The sequence below is a fragment of the Mus musculus genome, chromosome 6, assembly GCF_000001635.26.
Source record: "Mus musculus strain C57BL/6J chromosome 6, GRCm38.p6 C57BL/6J".
Taxonomy (NCBI): Eukaryota; Metazoa; Chordata; class Mammalia; order Rodentia; family Muridae; genus Mus; species Mus musculus.
The window spans coordinates 123,777,474-123,801,984 of NC_000072.6; the positions used below are offsets into that span (position 1 = coordinate 123,777,474).

General features: G+C 38.0%; 1 protein-coding gene and 1 pseudogene across 1 annotated transcript in view; both read left to right on the top strand.

The window, feature by feature from the left end:
* The first annotated feature begins 1,497 nt into the window (after nucleotides 1–1,497).
* The window catches only part of Vmn2r24 (vomeronasal 2, receptor 24), a 37,310-nt gene continuing 14,296 nt past the window's right edge, over nucleotides 1,498–24,511 (top strand). Inside the window, exons 1-3 of the mRNA NM_001104639.1 lie at nucleotides 1,498–1,715; nucleotides 2,920–3,217; nucleotides 9,209–10,015. Of these exons, the coding sequence (NP_001098109.1) occupies nucleotides 1,498–1,715; nucleotides 2,920–3,217; nucleotides 9,209–10,015 (1,323 nt within the window). The remainder of the gene's footprint in view (nucleotides 1,716–2,919; nucleotides 3,218–9,208; nucleotides 10,016–24,511) is intronic.
* On the top strand, nucleotides 16,237–17,073 carry Gm18608 (predicted gene, 18608; annotated as a pseudogene).

A 24,511-nucleotide genomic window follows, 5' to 3' on the forward strand; every position in this document is an offset into this window, starting at 1 on the left:
TTGTCAGATAAATGACAGGATGCAAGTTCTATTTTCCTGTATTTATTCATGTTTGCTTTATTTCCTAATATGTGATCATTTTTGGAGAACATTCAGTGAGCTGCTGAGATCCTATATTCTTTACCCTTTAGTGAGATATTATGGAAATTTCTGCTTGGCCGATTTTCCTTGTTTACAATTTTTTTCTAGATAACTTATTTATTGTTGACAGTAGGGTATTGATGTTAACCACTCTTGTTGTGTTAAGATTAATCTTTGATTGTATAATTGTTATTTTATGAAATTGGCTGCACTTGTGCTTGGTGGAGATGTTCTAAACTTGCAATAGCCTCATCCTGGACTCTACCTTTTAGGTGTATGAATGAATGAATGAGTGAGTGAAATAAATAAACAATTAAAGAAACAAAGAAAGGAAGAGGGAGGGGAGGAGTTAGGGGATTTTCAGAGAGAAAACTAGGAAAGGAGATAAAATTTGAAATGTAAATGAAGAAGATATCTAATAAAAAAGACAGGAAGAAAGAAAGAAAGAAAGAAAGAAAGAAAGAAAGAAAGAAAGAAAGAAAGAAAGAAAGAAAACAAAGATTAACATGATGGGGAAGGGGACAGGAGGTATGTGATGAGAAGCACTCTTGAGGCAGTTCAGGAGGGGGTTGAAGTCTGGACTGTAAAAAAAAAAAAACTTAGATAGTTAAAAAAAAATTACACATTAGACCTCCTATTCAATTGACATTTCTTTAAAGCTAATAATAGGCTTTGATTTACTTTTTTTGAAGTGCATAAATATGAAATAATGCCAGTGCTTGAAAAAAAATCTATGTGAATTAAAAATTAATATTTAATTGTCACAATGTATATGTATTTTAAAACATTGTCTTCATAAGCATATACATTGTACGATGTTAAAAATGCATAAGTTGATAACTGACCCTATAAAGTTTCAGAAATAATGTTTTTGAATGTAAGGCTTTGCTTTATAGAAATATTCTAAAATGACAGTGATGTGAAGTGATTCAGAGTCCAGCCCTTTTCACCTTTGATGCTTCCTTCAGATGACCCTTCATGACTTAATTGTGCTTTCCCTGGCTAGCCTCACTTTACCTTGGGACCTTGAGAAGTCTCAGCTCAGTGAGTGTACATACCCCACAGGTGTTTTGGAGGACTTCACACTTGTTCTGAATTGTGTTTTCCTGCTGAGAATCAGGATTCCCAGGTGCCAAGTAAGAGGTTCCTGAGCCCTTGGGGACTCACAGTGACTCTGTGAAGGGGACATGATCTAGGGCTAAGTAGGTGCAAAGTAGACTATACTCCAGGGAACTGAGGGAGTGTTTGGATACTGGTGGGCATGGATCAGAAGAAAACAATGCTTTATAATCTCATCCTTACTGACCAGACAACCACATGTTTTATTTGTTTGCTGATGTGCTTTCAGAGTCGATTAGCTCAAGATTCTCAACTGAACAGATATCTGGGTCTTATCAATTAATTGTTAATATTAGTATGAAATTGCTCATTGCTTTCTCTCCTCTGATTGTTCTCATTTTTTTCCAGGAACAAATTTCCTGTTTTTACTTAGCTAAATCTGCTTCTTCTGGCTACTATCAAGATGGGGATTTTGTTATTGGAGGACTCTTTAGCCTTAGAATGACTCTTGGTGGACACCTTAAACCTAAAATTCTCTTTAAAGATAAAACGGATACACTGGATGTTGTTCATGTGTAAGTGCTTGGCTTCTCTATTTAAAAAATATTGTTTCAGGATTTCAGACAAGTATAAAATATATGCTGATCACACCCATCTCTACTACTTCCCTTCCAGTGTCTCCTGTCTTCAAATTCATTAAGTCTCTGTCTCTGTATCACTGTCTTTGTCTCTATCTCTCTGTTTCTCTGTCTTTGTGTCTGTCTCTCTGTCTGTCTGTCTTTCTGTCCATCTGTCTCTCTCTGTCTGTCTGTCTCTTTCTCTCTGACACAGACACACACACACAGACACACACACACACACACACTTTAATCTACTGAGTTCATTTATGCATGCCAGTGCTACAGGAGTATAAGACATCATCTAGAGTGTAGGCAAGCTACTAGGGCAAACCTCCTAAGCAAAGTGACTCCCACTTCCAAAGTAGCCACCAAATGCCATTGGATACTTAGCCATGACTGGCTTTCTGTGTGTCTCTCCCCTACTCATGCTGCATTCTCTTAAATATGTAAGAAGGAGTTGAAAGCACTTTGCAGTCAAAAACAAATTTTCTTTGTTTTTATTTATTATATTGTACTGAGAACATTTTATTTTTCCTGTTTAAATTTACTTGGCACTATTTTTATCAATTGCTATGTTTGATCAAGCACTGTGTATTTTCCTGAAGTTTATCCTATTTTTGAAGACCACAAGAAATACTGTTTTAATGTTTGCTATTTCCCAAATGCTTTACTTCTCCATTTTACTTTCTCAGACACAATTTACACAGTAAGAAGTGAAAGTTGGACATTTGAAAGAATGTTGTGGTGCAAACCTTTAATCCCAGAACTTGAGAGGCAGAGGCAGGTAGATCTCTCTGAGCCTGAGGTTTACCTAGTCACCATAGTGAGTTTACATTCAGCCTGAGCTGCATAAGAGAGACTCCGTCTCAAAAAAAAATTCAAAAGCAAAAATTATGAATTTGATAAGTTTTACTATATATCTTCTTTTTTTGACTATTTTCTCCACATTTTAAATATAGAATATCCTGCTTGTATCTTGGAATATCATTTTCATTTTTGGTCTGACTTTGATTGTTATAAATAAAAATCCAGAATTTGAGAAAGCATGGGAGGAGCTGCATGTAGAAAAGAGAGGGAGGTAAAGAATGTAATTGTATTTTAATTAAAACTTAATATAGGAAAAGAACACAAAAATGATCTTTCCAATTTTTCCTCCTAGGGATCTCACCAGACATTATCAGCACATTTTGGCAATTGTTTTTGCTATAGAAAATATCAACAAGGACCCACATATTTTATTCAATATGTCCCTGGGCTTCTATCTCTTCAATGTTAACTTTATTGAGACAAAGGCCATGGAAAGTTCTATGGGTTTGCTCTCAGGAGAGAGCCCCCCAATTCCTAACTATACCTGCAGGCCTGAGAAGACTGACAAGCTGGTTGCAGTAATAGGAGGCATTTCAACATCAATATCCACTCAGATCTCCCGAGTTTTAAGTCTCTACAACATTCCACAGGTACACAAAGAATGATGATTCTTTAGGTTAAAACATAGTAATGTAGTTATAAATGACAATTAACCCAGGTATTGTTTATTTATGAGGTATGGGACTGCTTAATAATTTACTATTTTGTTATCATTTTAACTGAATAATAATTTATTCATAAGATGAATAAATGTTCGGAAAATAAATTTAATTTCAAAACCTTTAACATTGAAAAAAAAAAAGTAATGACAGCCTGTATCCATACCACTACAAGAAGATTTCTTTTGGTATTTACCGCTGTTAATACTGTCTTTCTTTCATATGCAGTTTTAGAGAATCACAAAGCATGAAAACTGTAATAATTCTACTCATATATTTTCATTGTATCAATTGTAGACATATTCCTGAAAATCTTACTGTGGTATCATCTCAGATTGTCACAGAACATTTATTTTTCACCAGGCGTTAGACTTGCTCTGGCTGGCATTTTGGCCCATTTGTAATTTTCCTCTGTTGAGAGGGAAGGTTTTATTTTTGTCTCTGTTTAAAAATCTTTCTGTTGATCAGCAATGATTTTTTTATAAAGAATGCTTTAAAGGTAGCATTTATATGTCAATGCATCTTAATTAGTAGTAAACTTGATAAGGGTGACTTAGAAATATATTAGTTTGCAAATAACAGTGATCAAGCGTTTAATGTTTTCTACTATCCTCAGTGAAGTAATTTAAATCTTAGATGAAATGTGTCAGACTGCCATGTTGATTCCTTTTTTAGATTCTTATCTATTTGTTTATTTTTGGGATAGGTTCTCACTATGCCATCTTGCGTGGTCTTGAACTTCCTATGTAGCCTAGGATCGCCTCACAGAGATCCTCCTTCCTTTGCTCCCCCAGGGATAGGAATAAAGGCGTGCACCACCATGCCCAAACAGATTTCTACTTTTATGATATTTTGTGAGAGTATTTTTTTAAAAAATGATTATTTTAATTTTTTACATTTCAAATTATGTTCCCCTTCACAATCTCACTTCCCCAAATCCTCATTTTCCCCCAACTCACTCAACTTTGACTCTAAGAGGAACTGCCCTAATGACCCACCAAGACTTTCCTCATGTCTCTAGCGTCTCCCTTTATTGGGACAACAAGCATCCACAGAACTAAGCACATCACCTCCTTTTGGTGCCAGATAAGGCAGTCCTCTACTACATATGTAGCAGGAGCCATAAACCAATCCATGTATACTCTTTGGTTGGTGGTTTAGTACATGGGATCTCTGAGAGGTTCAGTTAGTTGATATTGATATTCCTATAGGGTTGCAATCACTTTCAGCTTCTTCAGTCCTTCTCCTAAGTCTTCTACTGGGGACCCTAGGAGGGCCCTTGGTTGTAAGTATCTGCATCTGTCTTAGTCATATGCTGGCAGTGCATCTCAGGGGACAGCCATACTAACTCCTGTCTGTAAGCACTTCATGGCATCAGCAACAGTGTTATGCTATGGTGTCTGTGATTAGGATGGATCCCAAGGTGGGACATTCTCTGGATGGCCTTTCTTTCAGTCTCTGCTCCATTTTTGTCCCTGTATTTCTTTTAGACAGGATCAATTCTGTGCAAAAATTTGAGATGGTTAGTGAACACATCCCTCAAATGTTGGCCATGCCAATCTTCTGGAGGTGGTCTCTTCAGGTTCTATCTCCCCCCTGTTGGATATTGCAGCTAATTTCATCCCATTTGTGTCCTAAGAGCCTCTCACTTTTCTGGTGGCTCCTCCCACCTTGCTTTTCTCTACCGAGGAGTATTCTGATTTGGGGAGAAATATACACTTATCAGTGGATGTATACCATGTATGTCTTTTGGGGCCTGCTTTACCACACTCAAAGTGACATTTTCTAATTCCATCCAATTGCCTGCAAAATTTGTGAAGTCATCATTTTTAATAGATGAATAGTATTCCATTGTCTAATTGTACCACATTTTCTGTATTCATTTTTCTGTTTAGAGATTTCAGTGTTCTTTCCAGCTTCTGCCTATTATAAATAAGGCTTCATTGAACATACTGGAGTACATGTCCTTTTTTATATGTTGAAGCATCTCTTAGATATGTGCCCAGTAATAGCTACATCTTCAGGAATTTTATTTTTTATTTTAAATATGTTACTTTTGGCTTATGCTTATTGTGATATTTATAATGTACACAGTTACTTATAAGAAATGTGTAAATAATTGTACTTGGCTCATTTTTGTCACAGATTCATTTACATTACAAATGTTGCCACACTTCCTAGTCTTCCACCTGGAGTTCTTAATACAATCCCACGCCCTTTACCTCTGAGAGGGTGCTCCCCACCACCAACCCTCACAATATACCCCAAGTATCCCCCTTTCCTGTGGCATCCTGTCTCTACAGGGTTAGGCACAACATCTCCCACGGAGGATAAACAAGGCAGTTCTCTGCTACAAACATGCTGGTGGGCCACAGCCTAGCCCATGTATGCTCTTTGGTTGGTGGCTTAGTCTGGGAGCTCCCAGGGATCCAGATTATCATTGCTCTTCAAATGTGTTTGCCATCCCCTTCAGCTCATTCAGTCTTTGCCTAACTCTTCCATAGGGTTCCCTAACCTCAGATCAATGAGTGGCTGTAAGTATTGGCATCTGTCTCAGCCAGGTGCTGGTAGAGCTTTTGAGAAGACAGTCATGCTAGACTCCTGTCTGCAAGCACGATATGGCATTACTAGTAGGGTTATGGTTTGGTGCCCAAACATGGGATGGATTCCAAATTGGACCAATCACTGGATGGCCTTTCCTTTACTCTCTGCTCCATTTGTCCTTGTATTTCTTTTAGGCAAAAACAATTCCGGGTCAAAAGTTTTGAGAGAAGTTAAGTGACCCCATCTCTCTACTGGGGACCCTGTCTTTTTGGCTAGTTCTAATTAAAAATAATTCTGTACTTTTTGGCTAATATCCATTTATCAGTGAGTACATACATTTTGGGTATGTACTCTTTGGTCTGGGTTACCTCACTCAGGGTGATGTTTTCTAGCTCGATCTATTTGCCTACAAAATTATGGTGCCCTGATTTTAATAGCTGAAATTCAAATTATGCTCTTAAATCTGTGGCCAGCCGTCTGACACTGATAGTAATGCACATGGACTAACACTACCACTTCAACATACTCATAATGTCCTGAGACAATTTTATCATTTCCTTTAGCAAACCACTCACACACTTCCTAAGCACAAACTTAAAGTTGGCAGTGCTATATGCTGCAGATCATATTCTGTTCATGGTTTTTTTTTTCCTCTATCATGTTGGCATTTTTTCTGTGTAGAATAAGTAAACCACCTCTAGTGTATGTAAGCACATCCCTAATATATGTAAATCATTCCAACTTTACATATGACAATCCTTTCTTTCCATTTCTTCTCTTTGACAGCTTGATTACTATGTGTGGTCTTAACCAGTTCTCTGTGTTAAGTCCTCTGCATGCTAAGTCATCCATATTTTCTTTCTTGATTCACTTTCATATTTTCCAGAGCACATCCTTGAGTTGAAGACAATTCATATGGATGTGCCATAGTTATTTGTTCTTTCTCTCTCTCTGAGTCTCTCTCTCTTTCTTTCTCTCTCTCATTCTTTCTCTCTCGCTGAGTCTCTCTCTCTGAGTCTCTCTCTCTCTCTTCTCTCTCTCTCTTTCCTGCTCTTTCTATGTGTGTGTGCATGTGTGTGTATGTACATGAATAGTATGCTTATGTTTGAGCATGTATGTATGTGCATATATGTGTGTATATGCATGTGTGTGTTTGTATGGTTATGTGTGGCATGTGTTGTGTGTGTTAGGACTGTACAGGTAGGCATGTCAGAACACATAGAGGCCAGATATTCTTTCTTCATTACTTTCTACATTGCTGCCTTGAATCAGGATTTCCAGTTGACTGGTCAGCAGGCTCCAGTGTTTTATCTGTCTCTACCCTGCTATGTGAAGTTACAAGCACACACACCCATGTCTGACTTGTTATGGGAATGCTGAGGATTCGAATGCAGGCCCTTATGTTTGTAGAGCAAGCACTTCCAACCCACTGAGACCCCTCCTCAGCCTCATGATTAAATATATATCAGACTCTACAGTTATCATCTGATGTTGAGGTCACCCACTAGGCAGCGAGACAGTGAACTAGATCCTCCCTCTATAAAGTCCCTGAGGCAAGCCTCCTCCTACATAAATATTCAGTTTGTTGCCATTGTGACCTTCAATTGTGACACCTTTCTGCTAAAACAGCCTCAAGCAGGCCTGTTGACTTCCATGCAGCCGGTGTGAGGTATTGTAATTCCCCATTCTCAGTCCCCCACAGGAGGTCAGTGTAAGATGATCAGTTCTCTCTTGAGATGGCAGTCTGTCATACCTCTCTGAGTCATAGGGAGTGACAAAGTATAGTTCTGCTTTGTCAGCTAATCTACAGCTGACACCTGGATTGTAGGCCTGGGCTTATCCTGTCAGCAGGACAACAGTTCTCTCCAAGACAGAACCTTGCTTAGTTTTTGAATGTGATTTGTAACACTTCAAATATATATATATTTAAAATTTACGGTTTAAAAGTAGTTCATTCAGATATTTAGATACATGTTGAATTAGCATATTAATTTTAAATAAAACATTATTTAAATGATGTTTTATTAATTAGATTCATGGGACTCATGAACCCATTATCAGAATTTATTGATATAAAAAATCGTACCATCATGTGTCATGCTTTAAATTGCTTACTTTTTTGCATTTAATCAATAGTGAATATTTCTTTATGCTACTCTTCTTTCCTCAAAGTATTCATGTTTACCTCATGTTGTGATTCCTGGTTTCCTATTCCTTTTCCTTCTAACCACTCCTCTCTCAAAAATGAAGTAACATGTATTGAGTCTCATGATTTTGGATTTAATAAGTGAAATATTTTAAACTTCTAGACTCAGATGCCTGGGGAGAAGGCAGTGCATATAGCCATGATATGAGCTTTGGATTAGGGCATGACCTAGTGGGCATCTGATTTTAGGAATTTATTATTTAGGGGATTTGTGTTGAAAGGGGATCAAGTCCCAATCTGAGCCATGGGACACCAGGGTATTCAGAGAACACCAGTGTAGATAGAGATATTAGATTCAGTAAGGCAGAATGATAGTGCTGGCCAAACCTGGGAAATGTGTTCCTGGACTAAAGATATAATCCTGAAACTCATTAAAGAGCACATATTAAGGAAAAGGATTGTTTTATGCCGATTTTAGATTAAGGGAATTGAATTTGATAATTGGTCATTTAATATAGCAGATAAGGTAATTAATAATCTAGTCCAACCCCCCCCCCCAAAGTAGATGGCCTAAACTGCATAGAAGTCACAGATTAGACAATTCAGTTGTTGATTTCTGGTGAAAAGGATAGCAATGCGATGGGGGTAATCAGAAGGTCCTGCTAAAAGAGAGACTTTACAATAAGCATCGAGGTAGATAGTCAGCTTTCCATCCTCTGCAAGCTATTTTAAGATAATTGACTACGGATTGAGCACTACAGAAGGACACAAGACATATAAACTTCTAGGGAAATATAGACTTCATGAGCCGATTTTATAATGCTTCATAGATTTCCTCTTTACTGGATAATTATAGATTAGCGACTTCAAGTAAAAGGCTTTTAGTGTTAATGTTTCTCCGCTTCCATTATAAGGAAGATGAAAGTTTTGGTATGGGAAATGACAGATTTGCAAATGCTCTTGTTTGACTGTTATAACCTGAACTGAGATCAGGAGATAGATACGGTGTGGTATACCTACCTGTTTGGTATTTTCTATAAAAGTACAAAGGAAAAGACACATTTCCTGTACACAGTGAGAAGTAAGTGACACAGGTAACAAGTTGGTATTTCTTAGCAAAGTTACTTAATTGTTCCATATCTCCTAGAGTACATAAACAGAAAACATAAACCAAATAATTTGAGAATGAAGAAAATCGTCTTGTCTTAAGTAGTAACTTTCTGTCTGTTTAGATCAGCTATGCTCCTTTTGACCAGAGTCTTGGGACCAGTGTCCAGCTCCAGTCTCCTTACCAGTTTCCAGTGCACAACGTAGCTCTGTATCAGGGAATTATTCAACTGCTGCTATACTTCACTTGGGTCTGGGTTGGCCTGGTGGTTCCAGATGATATGAGGGGAGAACTCTTCCTTAGGGACATCACAGAGGAGATGACAAATCATGGACTTTGTGTAGCATTTGCAGAAAAGGTTACAGAATTTTCTGCTACAAAATCAGTAAACCTGAAACATTTTATGGAAAGAGTCACATTGACAGGTGTTATTGTTGCATTTGGTGACACTCATGATTTTCTGATTAGTGTCTATCTCAGCATTTACTATGCTCCTTTTGGTAATATATGGATCACAACTTCTGATTGGTATATCACATTACCTATTGAACAAAATCGTGTTTATAGACACTTTGGTGGAGGATTATTATTTTCGTTTCACATGGATGAAATTCTGGGATTCAAGGATTTTCTCAGAAGTGTTCAACCTAGAAAATACCCTCATGATATCTTTATCCAGGATGTGTGGTCCATCTTATTTGAATGCCCATATTTTGATAAGGATGGAGTCAGGGAACTAAGTCAATGTGAGCCAAATGGCAGCCTAAGCACACGACCTCTGCATGCTTGGGATATGAATACCTCACCCTCAAGCTACAAAGTTCATGCTGCTGTGTATGCCATTGCCCAGGCACTCCATGAGGAGCTGTCACTCAGAGTGGAAGGAGACTCACTTGATAAAAGTGTACTCCGGCCTCCTTTGCCATGGAAGGTAACAATGGCTGTTCTTATGTTTTCCTAGAGTACTGGGCCCTGGCTTGTAAGTTCTGCATTTTGATTAATGGTCTTTCATAATTAGTGTTAGAAAAATATTTCTTATTCTAGCATATAGAATATGTGCTACTATCTCCTTCTCAAAGTACTCATGTTTATTTCAGTAGCATAAGTATCACAAAGATAAAAAGTCAGAGGAAATGAAAAAAAAAACACATTGTAGTGTTTAAAGTTGAGCTAACATTTCTCTCAGAATACAATATGCTTATGATGCTTAAAAATGCTTTTCTTAGACTAAGCATACTCATAAAAAGTATTTATGAAATTTTATTGTCACATCTATTTTATTACTGCTTATAGAAGAACGCATAGCTTTTATAAGGCTCAACAATATCATCCATGACTGTTGTCCAACTTATGCGAGGCTGAGGTACAAGGATCATGAGCATGAGGACAGCCTGGGCTCTACTCACTCTCATCAGTTGCAAGATGAAATGTTTCTGATGAAACCTGGACTAGGCACGGTTCTATGACTATAGCAGAATATCCTTAGGGATCTGTTCTTTGACTTGTTGCTGTTGTGGTGGTCTATTGTATTTGGTTTTACCTTAGGTCTCTGAGTCACCCAGTTTCAGGTTCCTGGCCATCCAGGCAATGTCTTTCCTGGGTTGCCTCTCGTGGCTTGAGCCTCAAGTTAGACCAGTCATTGATTGGTCACTCTCACAAATTCTGAGACACCATTGTGCCAGCACATCTTGCAGTCAGGACAGATTGTGGATTCAGAGGTGTGAGAGTAGGTTGGTGTTCCAGGTGCACAACTGGGAGCCTTGCCTGGTTATAGAAGATGGGCAGTTCAGGTTGCATATCCTCCATTACTATGTCCTTACCGAAGTCACCCTCATAGGTCTCAGGAAGTTCCAATTCTCTAGGTTTTGACATCTCCCTAAATGCCCCACTATTCTATCTCATTGTCTTTCTGTCCATACCCTTTCCCTCTGTACCTCCCTCCTGAAACTTTTTCCTTCTTGTTCCCATCTCCACCCACCCTCTAGTCTACCCACAAAATCTATTCTATTTTCCATTGCCAGGGAGTTCCATGTGACCCATCCATCTCACTCCCACCACCCTCCTTGTTAACTAAAGATCTCTGGAGTAGTACCACATTTTTGTTGTCTATTATTCAGTTGGGAGAAATCTATATTGCTTTCAGTTTACTGCTATTTTAAATATAGCCACTATGATCTAATTGAGCAAGTGCCCCTGTGGTAAGATTGAGTGTCCTCTGGGTATGTGCTCAAGAGTGGCATAGGTGGGTCATGAGCTAGATCAATTCCCAATTTTCTGAGGATCTATCATGTTGATTTCTGTAGTGTCTTTCCAAGTTTACTGTCCCTCTATCAATGCAAGAGTGTTCCCTTTGTTCCACATCTTGCCATGAGGACCTGTTGCTTGTATTGTTGATGATAGCTGTTCTGACATGTCTAAGATGTAGCTCATTGTAGTTTTGATTTGCGTTTCTATAATGGATGTTAAATAGTATTTTTCAATGTTTCTCATCCCTTTGAGATTCCTCTATTAAAAATTCTCTCTTTAGCTCTGTACCTAATTTTAAAAATTAGATTGGTAGATTGTTGATGCCTGATGTTTTCAGTGCTTTATATATTTTGGATATTAGCTTCTTGTCAGATGTAGAGTTATTAAAAATCCTTTCCCATTCTGTAGACTACCATTATATCTTTCTTTTTTATTTATTTTTTAATTAGGTATTTTCTTCATTTGCATTTCAAATGCTATCCCAAAAGTCCCACAGACCCTCCCCCCCACTCCCCTACCCACCCACTCCCACTTCTTGGCCCTGGCATTCCCCCATACTGAGGCATATAAAGTTTGCAAGACCAAGGGGCCTCTCTTTCCAATGATGGCCGACTAGGTATGCAGCTAGAGACATCAGCTCTGGGGGTACTGGTTAGTTCATATTGTTGTTCTACCTATAGGGTTGCAGACCCCCTTTAGCTCCTTGGGTACTTTCACTAGCTCCTCCATTGGGGGCCCCGTGTTCCATCCAATAACTGACTGTGAGCATCCACTTCTGAATTTGCCAGGCACTGGTATAGCCTCACAAGAGAGAGCTATATCAGGGTCCTGTCAGCAAAATCTTGCTAGTGTATGCAATGGTGTCAGCGTTTGGAGTCTCTAGATGGTCCATCCTTTTGTTTCAGCTCCAAACTTTGTCTCTGTAATTCCTCCATGGGTGTTTTGTTCCCAATTCCAAGAAGGGGCAAAGTATCCACACTTTGGTCTTCGTTCTTCTTGAGTTTCATGTGTTTTGTAAATTGTATCTTGTATCTTGGGTATTCTAAGTTTCTGGGCCAAGATCCACTTATCAGTGAGTACATATCATGTGAGTTCTTTTGTGATTGGGTTACCTCACTCAGGATGATGCCCTCCAGGTCCATCCATTTGCCTAGGAATTTCATAAATTCATTCTTTTTAATAGCTGAGTAGTACTCCATCCCATAGTCAACCTCCAAATGCTGACACCATTGCATACACCAGCAAGATTTTGCTGAAAGAACCCTGATATAGCTACCATTATATCTTATTGAAGACATCCTTTGCCTTGAAGAAGCATTTTGGTTTCATGAGATCCCATTTTTTTCATTGCCCTGTCAATGTTCTCTATATGTGTAGAATCCAAATAATTAAATAAAATTTGGCAGCATAATCCACATTACATTCCTCAAAGTTTCTAGTTCTCAAATGAAAGACACACATTCAGCCTTTATATGTTAATATTGCTTAAACAGCTCGATGGTTGGGCCAGGTTCTAACCTCCATTTGGCTAATCCACCTCCCTCCAATAATCCCGAGTTGTCATTTACTACAGTTTGTATTTCCCTTGGCTGCTCTAGACTCAGTTGTGCTGCCCTGCTGGGCTGCACTCTTCAGGCTCCTACATGGCACTTGTGTCTCCCTGTCCTGTTCCAATTCAGTCTTGGCATCTCTTCTTCTCCACCTCTCCTTGCATCGTGGATCTCTTTCTTCTTCTCCTTCCTCCCTGTCCCTAGCCAAGGAATCCTAAAAGTCTCAACTATGTCTGCCCTGGTCAAAGATTGTCTGTCAGTGTTTTTACTTACCAATCAGAACCAACTGGGGGCAGATTTCCAGAAGCTATTTGTGTGTAGATATTCTCATGTAAAAAGTTTTTGGGGGAACATAATTAACATTCATAATGTAGGCAGTTATAAATATGTTCAAGGCTATTCCCTACTTTTTCTTCCATCAAGGGCAGGTTCCCAGAAGCTATGTACATGTAGATGTTCTCCTGTAAACAGATTTTTTTTTGAGAGAAAAGAATTAGCATTCACAATCCAAGTAGTTTTAAATATGTTTAAAACTATTCTCTTTTTTTTTCTTCCATTAAGTTCAGTGTTCCATCAAGTCTGTTTTAATGTTGTGATTATCAATTGGCCTTGAGTTTTGTACAGGGCTAATATGGATCCAGTACCATTCTTCAACATGAAGAGATCTAATTAGACCAGCACCATTTTTGAATATGCTTTCTTTTTTCTATTGTGTATTTATGGCTTCATTTTAAAAAGTAAGATGCCCATAGGTGTGTGTGGTTTTATGTCTGGGTCTTCATTTCGATTCATTGCTCAACATGTATGTATTTAGGAGACTATTTTGTAGCTTTTATTACTGTAGCACTGTGGTACACTTTAAAATTAGAGGTGGTAGTACCTCTGGAAGTTCTTTTACTGTTAATTCTACTGATCCATGAGCATGGGAGATCTTTCCATCTCCTTGATTTAGCTACCCCAAATTTTTTTTCTTTCTTTCTTTCTTTCTTTCTTTCTTTCTTTCTTTCTTTCTTTCTTTCTCTTTCTTTCTTTCTTTCTTTCTTTCTTCCTTCCTTCCTTCCTCCCTCCCTCCCTCCCTCTCTCTCTCTTTCTTCCTTTCTTTCTTTCTCTCTCTCTTTTTTTCTTCCCTCCCTCCTTCCCTCCCTTCCACCATTTCTTTCTGCCCTCCCTTCCTTCCTTCCTTCCTTCCTTCCTTCCTTCCTTCCTTCCTTCCTTCCTTCTTTCTTTCTCTCTCTCTCTCTCCCTATATCTCTTTCCTTCTTTCTTTTTTCTGTCTGTTGTCAAGGGTGTTGCTTCCCTATTTTTTTTTTAATCTGTTTGTCAATTGTGTATAGGAAAGGTCTTTTGGTAAATATCCAACACAAATAAGCCCAGGCAATGAAAGCACAACTCATTTAATATGAATACATACTCTGTGCCTAGATTGGGCAGATCTACTCTACTATACTACCATCTTCCCAATATCAGAGACCCCTTAGAACTTGTGGTTTCTCCAGGCCAGGTGCTTCTGCTCCACTTTTCTTCTTCTTCCTCCTTGTCTGTTGTTTCTCTCTCTCTCTCTCTCTCTCTCTCTCTCTCTCTCTCTCTCTCTCTCTCTCTCTCTCTCTCTCTCTCTTTCTCTCCCCTTTTCTCCCAAAACCTTTAGCTCCACCATCCCCTCTTTCACTGGCTCTAGCCTTTATTTTATACATTCACGTGGGAAGAAGGTTTACAGGAAATTCACCTGCGTGCTGACTCATTCTTTGTTAGTAGCCCCTCACATGAGAATGAAATTAACATCAAATACAATTAGACCCAGGGCTATCAGAAACAGAAGGCTACTATTTTTTTTTTCTTAGTTAATATGGAATCCAAACACATCACTAAAAGTGTTCTTCATCCATAAGAGTTCCCCAGTAGAAATTTGGGGGTTGCTTATGTGTACTATCATATCATCTGTCAATAATGATACCTTGAATTTTTATTTTTTATTTGTATCCTTTGATCTCTTTCAGCTATCTTACTGGTGTAGTGTCCAATTTGTTAATTACATCTCTTAGCTCCAGTATTCATTGAGTTTTTGTCTGGATGACTCAACCATTGGTGAGGGTGGTGTATTACAATCTTCTACTCTCAATTTGTGAGATTGATATGTGATTTGAGATCTAGTTGTGTTTCTTTAACAGTCTTGGATACTCTTGTGTTTGCAACATAGATGTTAAGAATTGAGACATCATCTTGGTGGACTTCTCTTTTATGAATATGAAAGTTCTTCCCCATGTCTTTTTACTAATTTTTATTTGAAGGCTATTTTGTTAGATGTGAGAATATATCTACTCTTCCTTGAACTTTAGATCCATTTGCTTGGGAACCCTTTCCCCAACCCTGTACTCTATCTTTGATATTGAGATGCATTTTGTATCTGCTTTGGAAGGTTGAATCCTCTTTTCAGATCCATTCTGCTAGCCCATGTCTTTTTATTGAGAAATTGAGTCCATTGATATTGAGAGCTATCAATGACAATTTTTTTAATCAGGTGCTGGAAAAGGTGGTATGTGTGAATGTGTGTGCTTCTATGTATGAGGGAGTGTGTGAGTGTGAGTGTGTGTGTGTGTGTGTATGTTCAATTTTCTTTTTTGGTTTTGCTATTGTGAGGTTATTTATTTCCTGTGTTTTCATGGGTATAGTTCACCTCCGAGGGTTGTAGTTTTTATTTTAGCACCATCTATTTTTGCTGAATTTCATGATAGATATATTTAAATTTTAATTTATCATGCAATATCTTGTTTTCTCCATCCATGGTGACTGAAAGTTTTGCTGGGTATAGTGATCTGAGCACCTGTGATTGTGATATCTTAGAGTCTGCAATGCAATTGCCCAGGCCTTTCTGGCTTTTAGTCTCCACTGAGAAATTTGAGTAATTTGAATCTATCTACCTGTATATGCTACTTGGTCTTTTCCTCTCAAAGCATCTATTATTCTTTCTTTGTTCTATATGTTCAGTGTTTTGATTATTATTTGGCAAAGGGACTTTACTTTCCGAACCAATCTACTTTTTGTTCTGTATGTTTCTTGTTTATAGGCATTTTAAGGGCATAAAAGTTTCTGTTCTCTATTATTCTTTTATTTTTTATTGGATATTCTCTTTATTTACATTTCTTATGTTATCCCCTTTCTCAGTCTCCCCCCTTGAGATCTCCCATGCGATTTCCACTGCCCTTTAGGAGTTAGAGAATATTTCTTTTATGATTGTGTTAAAATAGGCCTTTGAGAAGGTGATGGCAGGGAACTGCCTTCCTCACTCCAGACTACTGCCTTTCTCAACTCTGGAGTGGTGGCCTTCCCTGCTCCTTCCGCTCAGCCTACAGCATCTGACCTGTGGAGAAACCTGGTAATCAGCTTGTACCTGTACTGTGGAGGCGCTAGCCTCAGCATGGGTGGCGGTTCTCTGGCAGGAGAGCTCCTGGTGGCCAAGGAGGGCAAGGTTTGAGCCTAAGGGGTCAGGGGAGGCAGCTTTGCTGCCCGACGCGCCGGTGGTTGCCTGGGCAGCACCCTTGGGCGCTGAGGACCCTGATACCACAGAGAGGTGGTTGCTGTGCTGCCCCTAGTGGAGCACATGAGCGAGGCAGCTAAGAGCTCTGGTACCTACAGCTTGCTGCCCTCCAAGCCACTGCTGCCTGAGGAGAAACAGAACAAGCTATACCACCAATAGGTCAAGATCACCTGAGGGAGCAGGCGACCTGCTTGAAGGACTGACTCTGGGCAAGGCCTACCCAGCTGGCCAAGTGCTGGAGACTCTGCTGCACCTGGGAAATGGCGTGCAACACAACTAAAAGAACCTTCCAGGGCAAGGGCATGCTTCTGAAACTGAATATTAAAACAAAGATGATATTAAATCTTTTTCTCGAGTGATGGTCTGTGTTTTCAAAGATGCCATAGCGAACTGGGGCCGGATTGTGACTCTTATTTCTTTTGGTGCTTTTGTGGCCAAACACTTAAAGAGCATAAACCAAGAAAGCTGTATCAAACCATTAGCAGAAAGTAACACAGATGTTCTTGTAAGGAAGAAACAGGGCTGGCTTGCCAAACAAAGAGCCTGGGGTGGGTTTGTGGAGTTCTTCCACATGCAAGACCTGGAAGGCTGCATCAGAAATGTGCCGCTGGATTTTTGAGTATTGTTGGAGAAGGCGCTGGTCTGGGATAACTAATAAGATAGCCTAGTGAGTGCAATAGGTGACTCTTAAAACTCCAGTCACCAAACTAAATGCTTCTGTGAAAACAAGTGTACTTATGAGGGTGGAGTTGAAGATGCCCAGGATTTTAACAGTCCAGATCTACTGTAGCATCATAGCAGAAAGAAAGTGGCTACAGGAATGTGGCTAATGGAATAAATACATGGGAAAAGTTCTCCCTCTGGAAGAGTCACTGACCAAATGAAGCAAAGTTCCCTCAGCAAACTTTGGGAGGCCATGGAGGAGGACTTCTAGAATGAAAGGGGTGGATGGAAAGGTTTGATTTCCTTGTGTGGAGATGAAAGAGGGGCCAGTCATCAGGCTAGTCATAGAGTCCTATACATATGTAGGATCCATTACTCTGTTCCATAGTTTTGAGAGAGAAGCCCTAACAATGTTGGTGACTTGTGTAAAATGGAATTTTAATGTATAAGTCACCAAACTATGACTAGAAGTTGCAGGGCTGTACAAGAAAGTGAAGGGATGTACTCCCTCTGAGCAGTCCTGGGTGTGCTTCTTGATCAAGTCCATGTTCTCAAGACTTCTAAACTTGTCTACTTTGGAATGGTTTGGATGATTCATAAGTTTAAGTCTAATGACAGCCAGAAAGTACTTGACTTATGGTTCACTAATTAGTTCCAGAACAGAACAGCCTGAATTTTTAAGAAAACATGAAATGTGTTTGACTGTGAAAGTTGTATATATTTTTACAGAAATTCTATTTCTTTGAACATAAGAAGCAAGTGTTGGGTTTAGTTTTTTCCATACCCTTTTGAAATTCACAGCTTTGCTAGTTAGAAATGTATTTTCTACATCTTTTTAAATCTATCATAATCAGTTCTAGTGTCTATGCAGAATTGGTTGTGTGTGTGGACTGGTTGTAGTAGAACAAATGGCATTTATAACTGTGGAGGCATAACACAATCTGTTTTGTATTTAAGGATCACAGGAAGATGTAATACATTTGATCCCTGTTAACTTACTAAATTGTAAAGTGGTTTGGGAAAGCAGGCTACAATCTTAACCACGGTAGCTATTCACACGGTTTACTTATTTAATATAAGTTTAAGCCTGGTGTCAAAGTATGTATTTCTTTTCCACTAAAAAAATAAGGGGCCTTTGAGCTGGGAATCTTCTTATTCTATTCCTATTATCTCCCTACTATTATTTCTATTAAAGTTGGTCTTTCCCAGTGTCCTGTAATTCCTGGATCTTTGTTGCCAGGAATTTTTTAGGTTTTCTTTATCTTTCTTCTTTTTTTCTTCCTTCTTTCCTTCCTTCCTCCCTCCCTCCCTTCCTTTTTCCTTTCTCTCTTTCTTTCTTTCCTTCTTTCTCTCTTCTTTTCTGACAGGAGTTCTTTTGAGAACTCAATACACAAATCCATCCCAGAGAGAGCTTGTCTCCCAGCAGGGCTGTCACACCTAAGATCACAGGTGAGACCACCAATATTTTCTCTTTTAAAAATAGTTTTGGCTTGTTATCTTGGGAGCAGGTAAAGTATTTATACCATATATAAATCCACAAATGAATACATAAATCAAGAGCAAATCACATATACAGTGGTAGTCTAATAAGCTTTTATTTTCTAAAGATGGTGTGGTCACACTCTTTTGTGCATTCTTACTCTGAAATATTTGCTTAATCACAAAATTTTCTAATAATGCTTTTCTCAGAATGGATCCATATTGTTAAATAACAGATGGCTGTGGTCATTTTATATTTAAAGTAATTATTACCATGTAAAGTCTGTGCCTGTTTTGTTACTGATTGGTTAATTAACTAATATGTTTCATGGTTTCCTTTTATTTCCTAGAGTGGAATGATTCGATTAGTTTCCTTTTCTCTACTGTTCCCTTTTTCTACTCTATTTTTATTTCATAGTCAACATACATAAAACATCTTTTAGCTTTGTTTTATCCATAACTGTAGTTGCATGCATAATTATGAACTTCTAGTTATCTCTGTTTTATTTACATTAAACCAATATCTTCATGTATTAGCTATCTATTAATATGTCAGCATGATTACTTTTGTTGTTCTTTTTAAACTACTGAGCTATAGTTAGAATTTATTTCGGATCATAAATTTTGTTATACTGATTTTTAATGTGTATATATATATATATATATATATATATATATATATATTTGCCTATGTCTTTCTACTTTGCCATATTTTCCTTTTTATGAATTAGTATGCTCTAATTTCAGCTTGAAGAACTTCTTTCAGCATTTCTTACAAAGTAAGTTTCATGTTGAAAGGCACAAGGAACAAGTAACATAGAAATCAGCTACAAAATATATTGAATGAAGTTGCCAATAGTATACTGTATACTTCAAGATAGCCAACAGAGTATATTTCTCTTAGCTCTTTGAAGTGATAGATAAAGTATTTATTTGTGCTTAATTGTTCTTCCTGGATGACATTATGGCGAAATACTTTCATTGTGACCTTACATTGAGATTCTGATTCCTGGGAATTTTTTGTATAAATTCTAACTCATTCATGTTCCTTCTTGGAGAGATTAGACTCTCCAGAATATATACCATCTCTTGAATCCTTAAAGACAGAGTAGGTATTGACAGCCTTTTTCTACTGATAAGTGTAAAACTATGACATATTTGCATTTATGAGCCTTCTTTAAGTGCTATAGTTCTGTGTTGTCTTTGCATTTCCATATATACATAGTTTATACTAAGTTAGCTTACTTCTACAGAAGAACCTACTAGCATTTTAAGCAGGTTGTATTGACTCTATAGGTCAACTTTGATGGAACTGACATATTCACAGTGTTTAGTCTCCTTATTCATGACCACAGAAATTCTCTCCACTAAAAAGAAATATTCCATTATATGTTATTTCATAAAATGTTCAGTGAAGATGTGTTGAAGTCATTAGTAATTAAAATGTAATTGTCTATTTCTCCATTAACATCTATTGGTTATTTTTCTTCTTTATATTTTTCTTGAACATTGTTAGCAGACAAATTTTGCAAAGATTATGGTCGTCTTAGATTAGTGGGAATTTTGTTAACATTTTTAAGTTTTATTTTTCTTTTTTTCCCCCCACTGGATATTTTCTTTGTTTACATTTCAAAAGTTATCCCATTTCCCAGTCCCTCTCCCCTTCTGGGAAAATCCTCATACCATCTCCCTTCTACTTCTATGAGGGTGTTCCACCAACCAGCCCACCCACTTCAGTCTCCTTGCCCTGGCATTCCCCTACACTGGGAATTAAGCCTTCACAGGAATAAGGGCTTCTCCTCCTATCAATGCCAGACAAAGCCATCCTCTCCTATATATACAGCTGGAGTCATGGGTCTCTCCATGTATACTCTTTGGTTGGTGGTTTAGTCCCTGGGAGCACTGAGGCATCTGGTTGGTTGATGTTGTTCTTCCTATGGGGTTATAAACACCTTCAGCTCCTACAATCCATTCTCTCATTTTTCCATTGTGGACCTCATGCTCAGTCCAATGGTTAGCTGCAAACATATGCCTTTGTACTTGTCAGGCTCTGTCAGAACTTCTCAGTAGACGGCTATATCAGGCTCCTATCATCAAGTACTTCTTGGTATCCCTAATAGTGTCTGGGTTTAGAGACTGTATATGGAATGGACTCCCATGCGGGGCAGTCTCTGTATGACATTTCCTTTGGTCTCTTATACACACATTGTCTCTGTATTTCCTCCTGTACCCCTTCTTTTTTTATTTTTACATTAAAATAAATAAATTATTAGACACGAATTGTTACAAATTGTCCAAATAAGAACAAAAATGAAATAGAAATTTAAAATATTGAAGATTAATACATGTACTTTGAAAATGTTTATGTTCTTTCTTCTCTTCAATAAAGTATAGCCTAGAGATTATAGACAATTTCTAAGAGATAGAATAATTAGGAAAAACACAATAGGAAATTAAGTCAGTTGGTATATGTAAGATCAAAATTATTTTGAATATACATGAAAATAGTATTATTTGCTTCTATGTCCTGGATTTCCTGGATGTTTTTGAATAGGAGCTTTTTGCATTTCCCATTTTTTTTGAATGCTGTGCTACTGTTTTTCATGGTATCCTTTACACTTGGGATTCTCTCTTCCATCTCTTGTATTCTGTTGGTGATACTTGTGTCTATGACTCCTGATCTCTTCCCTAGGATTTCTATCTCCACGATTGTCTCCCTTTGTTATTCCTTTATTGTTTCTATTTCCATTTTTAGATCCTGGATGGTTTTGTTCAATTCCTTCACATGTTTGATTGTGCTTTCCTGTAATTCCTTAGGGAATGTTGTGTTTCCTCTTTAGGGGCTCCTACCTGTTTACCTGTGTTCTCCTGTGTTTCTTTAAGGGAATTATTTATGTGCTTCTTAAAGCCCTCTATCATCATCATGAGATGTGATTTTAAATCAGAGTCTTGCTTTTCACTTATGTTGGTATATCCAAGGCTCACTGTGGTGGGAGAACCGGGTTCTGATGATTGCAAATAACCTTGGTTTCTGTTGCTTATGTTTTTGCCCTTGCCTCTTGCCATCTGGTTATTTATGATGTTGGCTTTTCTTGCTTTCTCCGACTGCGGTCTGTCCCTCCTGAAAGCATGCATGTCAGTATTCCTGGGAGTACTGTCCTCCCCAGGAGGAATTTGGATATGGAGAGCTGTGGCACAGTGTTAGCTCCAGGGTGTAGAGGAAAGTGGAAGAATCCTTTCCCAGGCTATTCCTTCACTCCTCTGTCCTGATGGATCTGAGTGGGTCCCTCTTGGGCCAGAAATTTAATGAGAAGTGGTCCACTTGCCTGTACTCATAGGTGTGTTGGCACTCCTGGGAGACCAGCTCTCTCCTGACAGCATTTGTATACAGAGCATGGTAGCACAGGATCAGCTCCTGGGGCAGATAGAAACCAGAAGGATCCTATCCCAGATTCCTCCCCAATTCCTATGTCCTGAGGGCTCAAACAGGTCCCTCTGGGCAAAGTGGTGGTCTTACCTGTGCTCACAAACTTGTCCCCACTACTGGAAGACAAGCTCTCTCCTAATGGTATTTGGGTATGGAGAGCTGGGCACAGGATCAACTCTGGGTGCTATGGCACAAAATTATCTCCTGGGGCAGATAGAAATCAGAAGGATCCTTGTTCCCCCTACTAAATTTACACAATGTATTCCTACAAGCCCAGCCTTACATAGATAATAGATGGAAAACTCCAAAACAAGGAGGAAAACTACACCCTAAAAAAAGTAAGAGAATAAACTTCTTTTAAAAAGCCTGATAGAAGATAGCCACACAAACATAACTCCACCTCTAAAAACAAAAATAATAGAAAGCAACACTTTTTCTTAATATCTCTTAATATCAATGGACCTCATTCCCCAATAAAAAATCCACAAATTAACAGTGAATTTTAAACAGAACCCAGCATTTTGCTGCATCCAGGAAAAATACCTCAGTGACAAAGACAGTCATTATTTCAGAGTAAAGAGCTGGAAGAAAATTTTCCAAGAAAAATGGTCCCAAGAAGCAAGCTAGAGTAGCCATTATAATATTGAGTAAAATCAAATATCAACCTAAAGTTATTTTAAAAGATAAGGAAGGACACTTCATATTCAACACAGAACAAATCTGCAAAGATGAACTCTCAATTCTTAACATCTATGTTTCAAATGCAAGGGCACCCACATTCATAAAAGAAATTTTACTAAAGCTCAAAACACACACTGTACCTCACACAATAATAATGGTAGACTTCAACACCACACTCTCTCATCAATGGATATATCATGTAAACAGAACTAAAGAGAGATACAGTGAAACTTATAGAAGTTATGAGCTAAATGGCTTTAACAGATATCTATAGAACATTTCATTCTAAAATAAAATTATATTTCTCCTTCTAAGAACCTTTTGGTACTTCTCCAAAATTAAACATACAATTGGTTACAAAATAAGCCTCAATATAAGATTGAAATAAGCCCATGCATCTTATCAGATCACTACTGATAAAGGCTGTTCTTCAATAATAACAAAAATTACAGAAATTCCACATAAACATGGAAGCTGAATAATCCTCTCCTCATTGATAACTTACTTGGTGAAGGAAGAAATAATGAAAGAAATTAATAATTTTTAGAATTTAATGAAAATGAATGCACAACATTCCAAAACTTATGTAATAAAATGAAAACAGTGGGAAGAGGAAAACTCATAGCTCTGACTTTCTCCAAAAGAAACTGAAGAGAGCATATACTTGCAGCTTGACAACACACTTGAAAAGCTCTAGAACAAAAAGAAGCAAATATATCCAAGAGGATTTAATGGCAGGAAATAATCAAACACAGGGCTGAAATCAACCAAGTAGAAACAAAAAGAACTATACAAAAAAAAAAAAAAAAGCAACAAAATCAGGAGCTGGTTCTTTGAGGAAATCAGCAAGATAGATAAGCCAGACTAACTAGAGGGCACAGAGACAGTATCCAAATTAACAAAATCAGAAATGAAAAGGGAGACATAGCGACAGAAACTGGGGAAATTAAAAGAAAATCATCAGATCCTACTACAAAAGCCTATGTTCAACAAAACTGGAAAACTTGGATGAAATGGACAATTTCCTAGACAGATACCAGGTATCAAAGTTAAAACAGGATCAGATAAACCATGTAAACAGTCCCATAACCCCTAAAGAAACAGAAGCAGTCATTCAAAGTCTCCCAACCAAACCAAGTCCAAGACCAGATGGGTTTAGTGCAGAATTTTATCAGACTTTCAAAGAAGACCTAATCCCAATACTCCTCAAACTATTCCACAAAATAGAAACAGAAGGAACACCACCCAATTAATTCTATGAACTTTTAAAAGTTTTCTTGGTGTTTCTTGTGGTTTTTGTTTTACTATTTATATTAACTTTCATGTCTCGTTTAATGTCCAAGTTGTTCTGAAGGCTACTTTGCTCTTTTTAATATACTAAGTCCAACTTTCTTTTGATGAGCATTGGCACAGTATGCTCCTGCATGCCTTCTCCCTCTACACTTGTCTCTTTCTTAGTCCTTTTTATTGTTTGAGAATTTCATACTTGGACACAAAACGTTTAGTTCTAGTCTACCCCTTGCTCCCTCTCCTGTACTTTCTCCATCTCCATACCATCTATCCTCCCAGAGAATGTGTTCTGGGTTTTTTTTTTTTTTTTTTTGGCTTTTTTTTTTTGTTTTTTTTTTTTTTTTAAAGATCATTGAGTGCACTTACAGCTACATGTATAAGGACAAAATTAGGGCCATGTACTCTTGCAGTGGTAAGCTTGCACTTCCTGCATCGCTAAGGGACACTGTCTCTCCTTGTGAATTTCATGTTAAGTAGCACACAGTCAAGTCTTGGCTGATTTTTGTTTGTCTTGTTGACTATAGTGTTTAACTCCAATTTGTATTTGTTTTAAATTCA